The 15,504-nt window shown below is 36.8% G+C and overlaps 1 protein-coding gene across 1 annotated transcript; it reads right to left on the reverse strand.

The window, feature by feature from the left end:
* Positions 1-11,822: 11,822 nt before the first annotated feature.
* On the reverse strand, positions 11,823-15,002 carry LOC138693966 (uncharacterized). The gene is made up of 2 exons (XM_069817707.1): positions 14,598-15,002; positions 11,823-12,356 (listed from the first exon to the last, which is right to left on the reverse strand). Exons 1-2 carry the CDS (start codon positions 14,842-14,844, stop codon positions 12,148-12,150), a joined length of 456 nt encoding a protein of 151 aa, XP_069673808.1. The 5' UTR covers positions 14,845-15,002; the 3' UTR covers positions 11,823-12,147.
* Positions 15,003-15,504: the final 502 nt, after the last annotated feature.

Here is a 15,504-nt window from a genome sequence, read left to right on the forward strand (position 1 = left end):
AAGGTATCTGATTCTTCTCGACATGATTCAGTAGCAAAATTTCGGATGCTAACTGGTCAGCACCCTGTTTAAAATTGAAATTTTTCGTTCACCAAAATGCATCATGTGTAACCTAGAAGACTCTTTGATGAATCAAGAACATTTACGAAAATGTCCAGCTTTGGTATCAGATTTTTTGGATTTGGACTCTAAATTATACTGTACTGCAAAGCTAGAAGATGAATGGAGAACTTCCAAGTACCTGGCAATAGATACTGCTGCTGCTACTATGTTACATTCAATCAAGTTTTATTTAATTTCTATTTCTGAACTCATTTATGCTTTAGGTTGCATTATGCAATTTCCCCAAACTATCATTTGTCTCTTCTTGGCAATGCATAAACAATGTCACATTACTAAAATTCTGCTAACAAGTTTGGAGTTAGACTTTCTATATAACCCTAAATTATATGAGGAGTATCGTTTCAAAACGTGTTAAGTCCCCCCTCCATCGAAATTTAGTTTGATGCGATTTCGCGCTTATAAGCATGTCTTCTATCATATATCATAACAAAATTGGACCATTTCGTATTATATTCTGTGTTTTTTGTATGTGCTTTCTGATGTATCGGATCAAATCGTGTTATGTTCGCGAAACTGATCGGTTCAAATCGTATTAAATTCCCAACCATTTTCCATTCGTTGGTTGACCTGAACGAAATGCCTAAGTTGTCAGCATCTGTGTAAGATGTAATGAATAACGGTTGCTTACTACTTTTGTGCAAAATGGATAGTTATGCAATAGTTGGAGAAAGATCAAAGAGGATCAGGAAAAGACTAAAAACAAAAACAAAAAGAAATCGCGAAATGGAAGCAAAGTAAGTACATTAGCTGTGTTACTATAATAAACTGAATTAAACATCACATTCTGAGATGATATTATATTCTAAACTGCATGCATTTCCTTATACACACAATGGGGAAAACTGGGGCTTTCTACAACTAATAGTTTCCAATTCACTATGCATCATTCCCACAAAGTTCCCAACATTCTATACATGGAACGAGACTCAGTGTGGAAGAGGGGCAAATAAAGTGGCATCAGGAGTAATGCCATTTCTCAACTTTGAGCAGGATGTTACTTGCATAAGACTTCTGTGACAGATGCAATGGGCAGAACGAAAACATGCACATAGTACACATCCTTCCTTTCTGGCTCCAAAGCAAGGCACCCCCACACATTTCCGAAGTTCTAATGCATTTTCCAGTATGGGGCCATTAATTATTAGCAGCTGATAGACTTTTCGGAGTCGTACAGAAAACGTTGCGCAAGAAAGGCAAGTTAATTATCCCTAATGATTATAGGGCTGTTTATGAAACAGTGGGTTCCGTTAAAACTTTAGAAGAAAATTGGACAATTCGAGATTATAAATCTCTAGCTTCACAGTACAAAAAGGTGGACAGAATCAAGGATATGAAAAGGGTTACGTTGAAAATGATCTATAAAAATGGAAAATCAGAGGTTACTTTGAAAATGGAACCCATATTTAGATATGATGATCCTTTCAAAGTAGGTACTTGTATTATAAAACGAGGAGTAAGAAGAATAACAAAGCCACAAATCTTATTGATCCTAAAAAGAACGATGTGGATACTTTGCTGAAAGTGAGATTTGAAGATAGTTGGGAAGAACTGGATGAAGTGGGATTCTATGCTTCTGCCTCAGCATTGATACAGGATCTTCTAGTGAAAATAATGCACGTGGTGAACGTCTTCATGAAGAATCAGATTTTGAAAGACTCTGAAAGACTGTATTTTCATAATTATATTACTTATGTGTATTCATTTTAGACTAAAGGGTACTAAAAAAAACAATGTAGCTTTAATTTTGTTGATAAGAAATACAGGAACACAGAATATTTAATCTCAAATAACCATTTCTGTTATTTTGTAAGAAATAAGAAGGTAAATAAAATGAAACAGCATTGTGTAAGAAACAAAAGGTGTTGGATCAAAACATATTAAATTGTCTGTGTTGTTTCAAAACGTATTAAGTAACAAATTAAAAGTCAACTTGCTCCGCATTGTGACAGGAAACACATTTCAGATTTTATCGGTATTACTTATAAATGTCTATATTAACACGATGGCAGTTCATTTTTATACATATTCAAAACACTTTAGGAGAGAAAAGTTTTTATTGCTTCCTGTAAAATTAGGATTCGGGAACATAACACATTTTGAAACGATGCTCCTCATATATGTTTTTTAGGTTTTCACGGTGAATGTGATTTGGATATTGCACTATGTCCTGGAGCTAACATTTCTAACGTTTCGAAACTACATACAGGTTCCATGATCAAGGCAGAGAGCCTAGGCAAGACCAGACAGTTCGCCTACTCTGCTGGGCATGTAGCGCCTGGCTGTTCCACGTGCTGAGCTCAAATGACAAATTCTGAGGGGAATATCTGTCAGTGACTAAGCTCTTAAGAGGCTTTTGAGGCTCATATAGCCTACCGGTACATATATATTCTTATATGAGGTATCGCCATCCTCATTGAATAATCAATGAATCGATTCCAGGTGAAGGAACGAATTTTTCTCAAATTAATAGATATTTACAGTATGGCTACTTATAGTCATTGATTATTCAATGAGGATGGCAAGACCTCATATAAGAATATATATGTATATATCAATGTTAACAGTAACTCATGAACTGTTGTTGAAAATGACCATGCAATCATTTAAATATGCGCTCCTGCATACATGACTTGAATGTCTTAAATGCAGGTAGTAGGCTATTGATAATACAATGAGAGGAGTTCGGCCAGCACCATGAATCGTGTCCCAGTGTGGCTTGATTCCAGGTGTCGGAACGAATTTTTCTCAAACTAATAGGTTTTGAGGCTTAGCAGACCCAAAAAATTTGAGTTATAATAAAGTAGAATTGCACACAAAATGTGCATTGAGAGTCTATAAATGGTGTTTCTTGCTGTAAGCTTTTAAGCTTTTCGTCCTTTTTGGGCAGTATTCTAGATGGTATTGTTTGCATTTGCATCCGCACAGGGAACACACACAGTCTTCGTCCGGTTGGTGGAAACCTGGTTTCTTGCAGATCTTGTGATGGAAGCCGTGAATGGAGAATCGAGTTAGCACATGACGCTGTGGTTGGTCTGGGTTCGCCCATGCTCGATTTATCATTGCTTCTGTGGCGTAGAAGTCCATATCGATCTCGCTTCGCTTCCTTATTCTCTCTGCTAGGAGATCGTCATATTGTTCTGTTGCCAGCAGATGGTGCGATAGCCTCAGCTCTTCTATCAGAAATGGTTCCCGTGCCAGTTAGTATACAAGTCTACCCAGAGGGGGCCATTTTTGACACCCCAAGTACTCTTTTTAGGAACGTGGCTTTTACTTTCTCCAGTTGTTCTAGATCTTTCTTCTTCAGATATATCCATACTATTTGCAGGCCGTAGGCGAATATTCGAAAATTTTTTGTGGTGAATAGCTGTTTTGCTGCGTCCAGAGATAGTCTATTTATGAGTTTGATGTCATTGATGGCTCTTATGGCTGCGACTGATTTTTCCGCGATATGTTTGCTGAAGCACGTGCCCGTTGTTTGGAATTTTACTCCGAGGTATTTGTAGTGGCTTGATTGTTTCAGTGGTTCTTGTCCGTAATACACCAGTTCATGTGTTGCCACTCTTCCTCCTTTTCTGAAGACCATCTGCAAAGTCTTGCTTTTGTTTATGCGTAGTGCGTTTTCTTCTGTCCATGCTATGAGGGTGTTGAAACTTTCTTGTAGATCTCTATGTTTCGTCACGCATAGGACCATATCATCTGAGTACAAGTATATGGTAGCTTTACAGTTTGATATTTTTAGCGCTTGGACGACATCTGCCGTGGTGATATTGAATAGCAGAGGGCTTATTGGATCACCTTGGAGGACTCCATTCGTTTGAACTATAGGTGTCGATGTCGTTACGTTGTCGTCTATGGTCACCCTGTTGACTGTCATAATACACCTGATGATGTGGGTCAGGTAGTTGTCTCCAATTATCGTTTCGAGCTTCTTCATTATGATCTGTCTGTCGAGCAGATCGAAGGCTTTTTTGAAATCGATAAATATTGTATATAGTTTCCCTTTGGGATGTCTGAGTGCCACTTGGATGTCGGACAACAGGTTGTTTATGGCATGCAAGGTGGCTCTCCCCTTCCTGGGATCCTTTTGTCTGTCAGGTCGTATAGCCTCTTTGTCAGAACTTTTGAGAAGACTTTGAATAGTGGATTCTCCAGCGCTATGCCTCTGTAAGCATCTGGCAAGGATGTAGCACCTTTGCCTTTATAAAGAACTTTGATGGTGGAGTGTCTCCACTTTTCCAGAATGGTGCCGTATTCCAGGAACTTGTTGAATAGCTGAGTCCATGTCTGGATTAGGTGTGGTGCTGCCAGTTTAAGGTGCTCGTTTGCAATGCCGTCCGACCCTGCTGCTTTTCTAGTTTTTGTTCCCATTATAGCAGCTAATATCTCTTGCTCCGTTATTTTTGGGAATATTGGGTGGTGATTGCTTTGTACAGGCAGCGCTGCATCGCTTCTACTCTGGTTCAGAATCTCACGAAAGTGGTCTACCCAAATCTGCATTTGTATCATGTTTGGAAAGGAGGGTCTTGTTGTCTTGAGGGCCGTAAAAGGACCGTCCATTGCAAATTTGATCAGTTGTTGCGCTTCCTTTTCAAGATGGCTCGCCCTTTTTTCTCTCAGTAGTTTCTTGTAATGTCTTCTTTTTTCGTTATATTGCTTCAAGATTTCTGTATTTGATGAGTTCCTTGCTCTGTGTAGGAGTTTGACTTTCTGCCTTTCTTCATAGCACACTCTGTCAAACCAGGCTTGAGATTTCCTCTTCGAGAGTTATTGAGTTATTATACCTAGTAACAATAGGTCTATAAGTTTGCAATAATGATGTATCGTAACACTTGGTTTTCACTCACATCCTTGTTGGCAGTCATTCCAGGATGCAGAGTTTGGTGTGAGATTTGTGGCAGAAGTCTCTAAACCTCTAAAGGCATGGCTACGACCTTGACTCGGAAGCTTGAGGGGAACTAGAGAGGAGATATCAATTCACTAAATCTCAGTATGAAACAAGGCTAGCCTTCTGCCACAATAATATGTCGCGCTATATTGGTGTTCTGGGGGTGATGATGGTCGCCTTCTCGTGGTGCCCCCTGAACTATGTTTAATGAACATAGAAAAAAACGACCATCCAACATGCTCAAATGACAAATACAATCCGAAGTAAAATATTCCGGAGGTGAAAAAGTCCCCTCATTTGGATCTCCGGATGGGGATTATTTTAGCATCACATAACAAGACAAAACACAATATAATTCTACCTCAGCTGAAGGTCTTACAGTGGAATGCTGGAGGCCTTAATCAAACCAAGAAAACTGAAATACATAAAATTCTAATAGATAAAGACATTGATATGTTTGCAATAATGGAAGCCAATGTTACAGCTCAAAAATTACAGTTCTTTGTTTTCAAGAACTACAATACATTTCTACAACCTAAAGCAAGACAAAGAACTAGTGGCATACTAGTTGGCATCAAAAGAGGAATAACTTCAACCTTTAACATTGTTAAACAAATGACTAAGGAAGACAAATCTGAAGTAACGAATATATTATGCAAATCTGTCTTTCAGGTAGAAGCTCCCTGTGAAGCAGGCTTGAATAATATATTTGTTGCTGTCAGGGGCGTATTTTGTGGACTACCGGGGCTACAGGCGGTAGCCCAAGGAAATTACAAAAGAAAAAGTTTATAATATAACATAATGTAATAATTTTGTATTATTAGTTTTACCACAGTAATTAAAATTAAAGCAATTGTTAGATTTATATGCACTCTCTGCTCTCGAAAAGAAACAAGTTGTCAAGGCGGCATCACTGCAGAAACCGCTGCTACGAGGGGTAGCCTGTGACCGTTCCGCTCACGCTGTCCTGTCGCACAACTGCCTGTCCCCCGCTACCTGTTTATATCGTGCAGTGTAGGCCGGGTGAGTTGCCGCTCTCGTGATCGGTTTCTTCGAAGGTGCGAAGCAACAATAGGCTTAGTACGCTAGCTCATGAATGTGATTGTGTTCTTGCAGTTCAGTATTTTAAATTTGTGATTTGTTCGAGTGTCTAAGAGTTATATTAATTGTGAATTATGAAGTTTTTAATTTCCCAATTAAGTGATATTGTGAAAAATATGACAGAACAAGTTTCTGGAGAGGTTTGTGTTCAAAATGACTGTGTAATAGAAGGTTTAATAAAAGTGCCTTTTAACCGTCGTACATACAACGAGAAAGTTGAAATTGTGAAAATGGAAAGACCAACTCCTGAGTTAAATTTGTCCATGAACGTAAAAGAAAAACAGTGTGAGTACACACGCCATTTCACTTCAACATCATATGGTAAGTGGAATTGGTTGTGTGGTAGCTCTAAACTGTCTAAACTATTTTGCTGGCCATGTTTGTTATTTAGCCGCGAAACTAATGTGTGGTCAAAAGAGAAGTTTTCTAACATGAACTCCCTTCGAACGGCAGTCCTAAAACACGACAAATCAAAAGCTCATATTTGTAGTAGCATGAACTTTGCAAACTTTGGGAAGACAAGAATTGATTTACAGCTAGATAAGCAAAAAGCTCTACACATCAACCACACAATGCTCTTGTGAAAAGAAATCGGGAGATTTTACTGCGTCTTATTAACGCAGTCTACTTGCTAGGAAAACAAGAATTGGCTTTTCGGGATCATAATGAGAGTGTGGAATCAGACAATAGAAGAAATTATATTGAATATTTAAGTTCCTTAAGTGAATTTGACCATTTACTGGCCAATCATCTTGAGAGTTCAACAGTATTTCGTGGTACTTCTCCCGCAATTCAGAATTACTTAATATTTGCTATAAGTGGGGTTATGATAAAGAACATAAAATCTGAAATAGAGGAAGCACCTTTTGTGGCCATTGTTGTTGATGACAAGTGATCAGAGTCAATTGTCCACTGTTTTAAGATACGTCGACAGTACTGCCAATGTTCAAGAACGGTTTATAGGATTCACAAATGTCAGTTCGGACAAAACTGCTGCTGCTTTGTTTCAGCATGTGGAAGGTGTTATAGCAGAATAGCTACAATGTCGGCAATAAGTTAATTGCACAGACATACGATGGTGCTTCAGTTATGGCGGGAAATATTAATGGCTTAAAAACGAAAGTTCAAGAAAATTATCCTCAAGCACTATTTGTCCATTGTTACAGCCATGTTCTCAATTTAGTTTTGCAACAAACTATTTCATCCATCCCAGAATGCCGCATTTTTTTCAAAACACAGTCGGGTTTAGCTGCATTTTTCTCATCATCTCCTAAAAGATCAGGAAAACTCAAGGAATTTATGAAAAAGAAACTCCCAAAAATAGCACCAACTAGATGGAATTTTACATCTCGGCTTGTAAATACAGTAAAGGAATACAGAGAACAACTGACTGCTTTCTTTGAAAATATCATTTGTAATGACTCTGAAGAAAACTGGGATGATGATGATGTAATTGTGCAGGCTCAAGGATATTGGTATTTTTTCACACAGTTTCAGAATATATTTCTTCTTGAAGTCTATGCTACAGTGTTCGCACATACAGATGTGCTCTACAATATTCTTCAGACAAAAAGTCTAGACATAGCATACTGCTTGCAAGAGGTATCAAAGTTAAAAAATACTATATCCGAGTTCAGACGTAGTGGGTTTCCGTCCATATGGAGTAATATGGAAAATGAAAATTCTTCAGCCAATACAATGGAACCACCATTAAAGCGAAGAAAAGGAGATGATGAATTGAAATACAGGCAGCTGTACTACAGCATACTAGATCGTATGCACATGGAAATTACTGACAGATTTTCTGCTTGTGGAAAGCTTATAGATTCTCAAAAATTTTTTGCTTATAGAGAAAACTTCCCGAATGAGGCACTAAACAAATTATTTCAGTCCTATAACAGTCACTTTGATCAAGTACGTTTGAAAAATAAATTAAGCGTAATATATTCAGCAGAAGTCTTTGATTTTTCGAACAAACCTATCCACGAAATATTATCTGCCATATATGAAAACCAGCTGAACCAAATTATTCCTGAAGTCCTTAAATTGGCAACATTAATTGTGACAATACCAGCTACGTCAGCATTGGTAGAAAGAACATTTTCTGTGTTGAAGCGAATAAAATCCTACTGTAGATCAACTCATACACAAGAACGTTTATCCGGCTTGGCACTGATGTCCATTGAAAAGTCATTTCTACAGAAACTTCGCAAGTGGCCCAACTGTAATTTCAATGACGAAGTCATCAAAGTATTTTCGTCCCAATCAAGACGTCTGGAATTCACATATAAATAGGTAAGGAATTTTATTATAGGGATTTTAAAATATATTTTGTGTAATAATAGGGTCAGTGGTAGCCCAGACCCTTAAACCAGTATACGCCACTGGTTGCTGTAGGTACGTTAACAGAAAGCCACAATTTAAGTCACACAGAATTGTGTGCACTCAAAGTTGGGTTTCTGGCGTCTTGTCAAACCATTTGAGTTGTGTGGACTTAAAGGGAAGAATTGTGACGGTGTCTTGTATAGTTCCTGGAGTAGCTCAATCGGTAGAGCATTCATGCGCTAAGCGAAGGGTCCCAGGATCGATACCTGGCCCAGGAACAATTTTTCCTTTGAAATTATTCACAAATCTGAAATTTGTAAAATAGAACTTCGGATAAATAACACTTCAAAATGTATAGCATATATAACCCCCTAATAACAAACCCAATTTGGACAATATAGTAGTTACACCAAAGACTCTCATAATTGGAGACTTCAGTGGTCATTCTAAAGAATGGGGATATTTAGGCATCAATTCTGTTGGCCATTCAATAGAAGATTTTCTTAACACCCAATCAATCCAATTATTATTCAACCCAGAAGACCCTCCAACATATCTTCATTCCCATGGAACAACTAATCCAGATTTAACTCTAATATCTTCAGACATATATAACAAGGCAAGCAGGAAAGTTCTGGAAGACCCTGGACTTGGCCACAAAATCATTGCTACTTCTATTTTACTACATCAGAAACCTACAAACAAATCTTATAACAGATGTTCTTGGAATTTTAAAAAATCCAATTGGACTAAATTTAGAGAAGATCTAAAAAATAACCTCTCCATTAATATGAACGAATCCCCAGACAAATGTAACGACATAATTTGTGCAACTATGCTAAAAGCAGCAAAGAAATGGGTGCCCCGAGGAAAGATCCCAAACTACAAACCTTTCTGGACAAAAGATTTAGAAACATTAAAGAAAGATTATTAGAAAACAAAATTATTTCACACATAACAATAAATATTATACACAAACTGAAGGATTACCAATGGGTTCACCTATATCAAGTATATTAGCTGAAATCTTCATTCATAATATAGAACAAACACACATACTAAACACTGACAACAACAAACACGCAGAGAGAATAATGTACTGGCATCGATATGTAGGTGACATAATAGTCCTATATAATGGAAACATGATGTGAACTGACATGAACTTTTGTACTGTCACCCCTTGACAATCTTTCTGATGATAAACATTTCTTGCATGGAAAGATGAAGGACCCACCTCATGTAAAAGCCTCATAGTCAGGATTGCCGAATTTGAGACAATCATGGTGGAACGCACTTCTGACCGCGCACCTCTTAGCTTTACAAACCACTCACTATTGCTCATATAGTGTGGTCTCTCACCTCGCATGCATCAGATCTTAAAAAACAAGCCTTTTGAAGACTTGATTGCTGTGTGGATTTAGATTCAAACATGAGCACAGCTTAAATGTTATTGACTACTAACGACCCAGCAACCATAAAGCATTCTGAATCGTTAGAGACTGGAATTTTTTGTTGAGTTCAAAGTGCAAAATGTGGGATTTTCAAATGGGAAAATCGGTGCTTTCAATTAAATTTTTCAGTATTTTCACATTGTTCGTTTTCGAGCTTGGAAATTGGTATGTTCGTTTTTATAAAGTCTTTCCAACACTTTTTCCCAGATATTCGCAATTTTTCTTTTTGTTTTGCACACTGCAAAAACAAGTGGCAATAGAAGTCAGCACAAGAGATTGTTCGTCTTCCTTGCGAAAATTAATTGCCGATGCATGTTTTACCAACTTCAAATCTTTCTCAACAGTATCTCTTCTTTCCCACGAGACCTCACAATTACAAAATTTACACATGACTGCACTTTTGTCTGTGCAATAAAACCTATGCCTTATATACTGGAAAGCTCTATTGGAGCTATTTTATTATTAAGCATTCTTGTAGCCTCACTTGCACGGGAACACAATAATGTTATTTCGCCTATGTGTGACACTATAAACAAATAAAACAAACACACTCAACACGTCCAAAATAATATGGCATTCAGCAGGCTCACAATGCTCACAATACGATTCTCGCACATCGCTACATATATCAGATATGATGTCAGGAGTGTGTTTAGACCAGGTATTTGAATTAAAACCTTCTAGCTCGTTGACCGTTGACTAAAACAGATTCAGTATCGAATGTGCAATACTAGCGACTATAAATATCGACCTTATCTGTGCTACAGCTATCGATTATCGATTGTAGTAAAAAAAATTAAAAATTGAAAATTCGCGCACATAATTCGCTAATTGCTTAAAAAATCGCATTCCCGACTTGATACGGATTTCGCGATGTTTCACGAATTCAAATCAGGCATAAATGAATTGAATAATGTATATTTACTGTAATTAGATGTTGAGAAATATTTTTTTCCAAAATTCGAGAAATATTCCATTCCCTATGAATTGTCAATACTTTAAAAGAAGGAAATAATATATTTCATTCAAATGGAATAACAAATTGTAGGAGAGAGGAAAACGAAGTAGGGTAAATCTTGTTAATATTGTGATAAGAGTAATATCGTGCTACTGTGTTTGATAGCTTATCATGCTTTTACAGAGCGAGAGAAGGACCGATTTGATGCAGCAACTTGTCCATGAACTTGTCCTTAATACATTGTAAAAAAAAACAGATTTTTGTCTCGATAAGTAAAATTGTAATAAATTCTCATACCAACTATTACGATATTACTCATATCACGATTTTACCAACCTTTACCCTATCTTATTAATGTGCTTAATAATGTATTTTGTAGCTGAAAATATATTTATTTATTTAAATTATGTTTTTGAATAATGAATTATGGTTCATAATTGTGTATGCGATATTAGCACTCAAAGAGAAAGGGATATTGGTAGACGGCTGCCAAAGTAATTGCAGATCAGTCTCAAGCCTGCAAGCATAGTAATATCGACAGGCCAGTTCTAAAGAGAAACAACTCAAAATTTAAAGTTGTGAGAAAAATGAAGTTTAAAGCTTCAACCATACATAAAACATGATTAATTGAATTTGGATTAAGTTAAACGATCCTCTGATTCTTCACAGCAACATAAAGCTTCAAAATGCAGCTTTCTTTAAACTTTAAATTTTGAGTTGTTTCCCTTTCAAGCTGGGCCGTCGATTTTGTATTTCTGTTTTGACTGCCTGAACACTTGGATAAGGAACAATAATTTAATAATATGACACGATTATATTTAATGTCAAATTAAAAAACTAGATAATTTCGTGTTAAAATGTTAAATTAATATTCTTCCTTTTATGTCAAGAACCTAATTTGTTTTAACTACAAACATTTAAGAACAGGTTCTATGAACTAAGGCAAATTGAACAAGTGAATCCATTGGATAAATGCCCTATTCCCTACCAGTAAGAATCCAAGTCTCCTGAACTTGTTCACAGAGTATGTGGATATCCAGAGTACCGCAATCCTTTGCGCTGGAAATGCCGACAAATCAGCCATTTTTATTACAGCGCTTGCTATTTGCCGTACACATTTGTAAAGGGAATGAATGTAGCCTAAATCAGAATCAAATATTTTTAATTTTAAGGGCCATGGCCTAAATTGAGTTTTACTTTAAATGTTCCCATCCCAAGCATGTTGAAATGGAATAACAATAGTGGCCGACTAGTTGATTGCACTGCTCTGGGATTCTGCTTGTGCATAGCTGAAAGAGCATCTACTTCAGGATGTAAACAGTTACTGTACCTGAGTACATAGAGAAGTCGAAAAGACGAATCGCCACTCTCTGCAGATGCTGCAGCTCCTCCAGCCTGACTTCCTCCTCCCACTCGGCGTACCGTCTGCTGGATTCCTCGAAGTGGTCGCTGCTCGAGGTCTGGGTGGCAGTGTCTAGCATCATCAGCTTGCCAGTTGTATCATGTCGAGCTAAAAGGCAGTGTAATTCTGAACTGAAATCTTCGTAATACACTGATAGTTAACTATGAAGAGAATAAATAGGTACTGTCCAGCTGAAAGGTTATGTCTCATCCCAGTTCGTCCCACTCGTTTCTCCTGTCCTCTCTGTAAGGGCTAGTGGCTGAGCTGTTAAGTTCTTCTCTGCAAATATTTGCTGTACGGAATTGGAAGTTTACATAATATTATACAACTGTTTAAAATAATTTAAAGAAAAGGGCCCCGTTAAGTAAGTAATTGTCATATCATTTCCCCTGTTTTGACGACTGTGTGACATAACCACTTGGACGGAGAGTAGCATGACAACATGTACATCACCAAATTAAACTATTAACTATAAGTGAATCATAAAAGTAAAATCTGAAAAGGAATCAAAAGATGAAGCACGTAGTAATGGCATAACCTCTAAGAAAAATAAATTCAGAGAACTGAAATGAAGAAGTTTAGACTTTTATTAAAAATGAAATTAAATCATCCATATTCTTTTATTTACAGATGGCTCCTAAATGTTATGTTTCTGTGTGTACCAAAAATTACTAGAGTGCTTTAAGTGAGTGTGTTACATTACAGTTCTCAAATTTCCAACTGAAAAGATAAGTTATGTGGCTGGAAGCTACTCGTATACTATGAAATATTTTCACGCCAACAAAGCATTCAGTTGTGTGTATTAAACACTTTGAAGTAAACGATTTGTATCTAGTACATGTTTCTAGAGACAGAGAAGGAAATGTGCAAGAATAATCCTAAAGCAGATCTCTTATAACTATTTCCAGGTTTACGGGAACAAATAGATAATCTTATTCCTCAACAAGAATGGACCCTGCTAACAAGTGCATTCAAAGATTTGAGCAGCAACAAATTAAGTGCTTGCAAATGGACAAAATTAATTCGTTTGATGACCTATGTAACATAGATACTTTAAAAAAGATAGCAGGTGGATCATTAATCTCAATCCAGTGTTTCTGTACTTTTTGTTGGTTAATTTTGAGGGTGTGTCACAAATATATTGATGTATTAAAATATATGACAATTTATCAGTGCAATTGTGTGTAAATAATCAAAATGATATTCATTGCATCACAGAGTTGGTAAGTGCAAACATGAAATTAGAAATGTGGTCTCAATTGGAGAGCATTCTTCTGAAGTACGTAAATTATAATAATTATTACGGTGTAATGATGTTTAGTGTTAACACGACAGCATGTTGGCCACGTTTGTATGTTTACTTAAGTATAATGCTTTATTGTAGGAAGTATTCGAAGTATTATGTTTAGTGGAACAAATTTCAAACACATTAAATATAATGCCAAAATACTTATGTGATGTATTATAAGTGCATCTTTGTTGTACAAACAGTCATCTTCCTCCTGCAATGTTATTAGAAACTGTCCATTTTATACGCTAATATAATACTGAAATCTTTTAACAAATGCAGTAAATCAATAATAATGAAGTAAGTTTTCACTTTTTTGAACCCGTGTGCTAGTAATCTTTTCTCATGCGTTAATTTACGACTCTTTATCAAATGCTATTATTATCTAGCATCTGAATAAAATAATTAAGTGCAAAAACAAGCGTGATAAAGACACATTTGCTCTATATGGGTTGAGGGAAAACTGCAGAGAAAACCTCAACATTGACATTCCTTAATTTGAGGATCAGCCAGCAAGCCCTGAGAAACTGCTATAGAAGCAGCACTTTCTCTATCAATACTGTCTTTACTTGTGCAATACAATATGCTAACTGCGAGCACTGCGGCTGCAGTATTTGTTCTGTTGCATTGAATGGGGGACAATCACATCACACACGTGATCAGAAGTTAAGGTTGTTGCAACCATAAGGCAAATTCCTGCATGACACTATCCGCAGTAGGTTCTGGAATGTAGACTATGATTACACCGTAAAAAAGGTCCTTTCTAAACAATAGGGCAATAATGCAACAGAAAGTAGAACATTTCCTAAAAACAATAAAATACCAAATAGTGCAAATAAATGCAAAATAAAAGTAGGCTATATTGGTCTCTATTGAAGTGTAAAGAGTTTATATTGTATCCTGCATTGTCTCTGAAGTATAAGAAAAAATATGATATTTCATCAACTTCCGAGCCCTATTCATCACTCATCAACTCATCACTTTTTCCCACCTCACTTCTGACATTCCCATCACATCCACTCTGTTTCTTCTCATTGCTTCCTTCATGTTTTCCAACTCACCCGGTAGAACTGGTGTCTTCTCATCCCTCGTTGCAGTCGTTGATCTTCTTTTCTTCTCTTCTGTGTCTTGTGTCATGACATGTCCTTCCCCAGTATCCCCCACCCGGACATCTGATTGGGGGGATAGTTTACGTCCGGAGTTTTTTACCAGGGAAAGACTCATCATGGCATTTTCAACATATCTTCTTGGGATATATAAATGCGGTAGCCTCCCATTGCTTTCCGCACACCACTCTCTCTTTCGCATCTTGAAAGATCCCAGGGGGCCCCAGCGTGGAGGTGAGGAGAGTGGATTTGACTAATTAGGCCCTCCGGACTTCACCGAAATTTACCACTAGGGTTAAATATCAGTTCCATCAGGGTTTTTGACCCAATCAGAGACTGGGAAATCCCAATTAGTCTTTGCCCCCCTTATTGAGTCTAAAACATTACAAAGGTTATCAATGTGAAAAGATAACTAAGATACTTATCGAGCATGACACCAAGAAAGCTGGTCTTCTTATTTTAAAATGTAGTCAACCGACCACAAGGAAATTTAAATATTGTCGTTTTCATATTTTATATTTAAAACGTATTTTTAATTTTTCTAAAGAAATTGATATAACGTACATTTTATGAAGCAGTTATGTATTACATTATTGTTAGGTTACTTGATTTTTATCGACAGTAATCTCACTAGATAATGTCCGACTTTGTGTCAAGAAGAGATTAAAGAAATTCAATATTACCACTCAAGTTGGGCTCACAGAATAATAATATGGTACAGTCACGGAAGATAAATTACTATCTTGGAAATTTCAAGCTCATAGGGAACTTGCACTCTAAATATCATGCAGTCGAATACAGGGGCGTTTTAAATGAAAATAATACTAATTGATCTTAGTTCTCATTACGAATGTCATAACAA

This window comes from Periplaneta americana, unplaced genomic scaffold, assembly GCF_040183065.1.
Source record: "Periplaneta americana isolate PAMFEO1 unplaced genomic scaffold, P.americana_PAMFEO1_priV1 scaffold_28, whole genome shotgun sequence".
Taxonomy (NCBI): Eukaryota; Metazoa; Arthropoda; class Insecta; order Blattodea; family Blattidae; genus Periplaneta; species Periplaneta americana.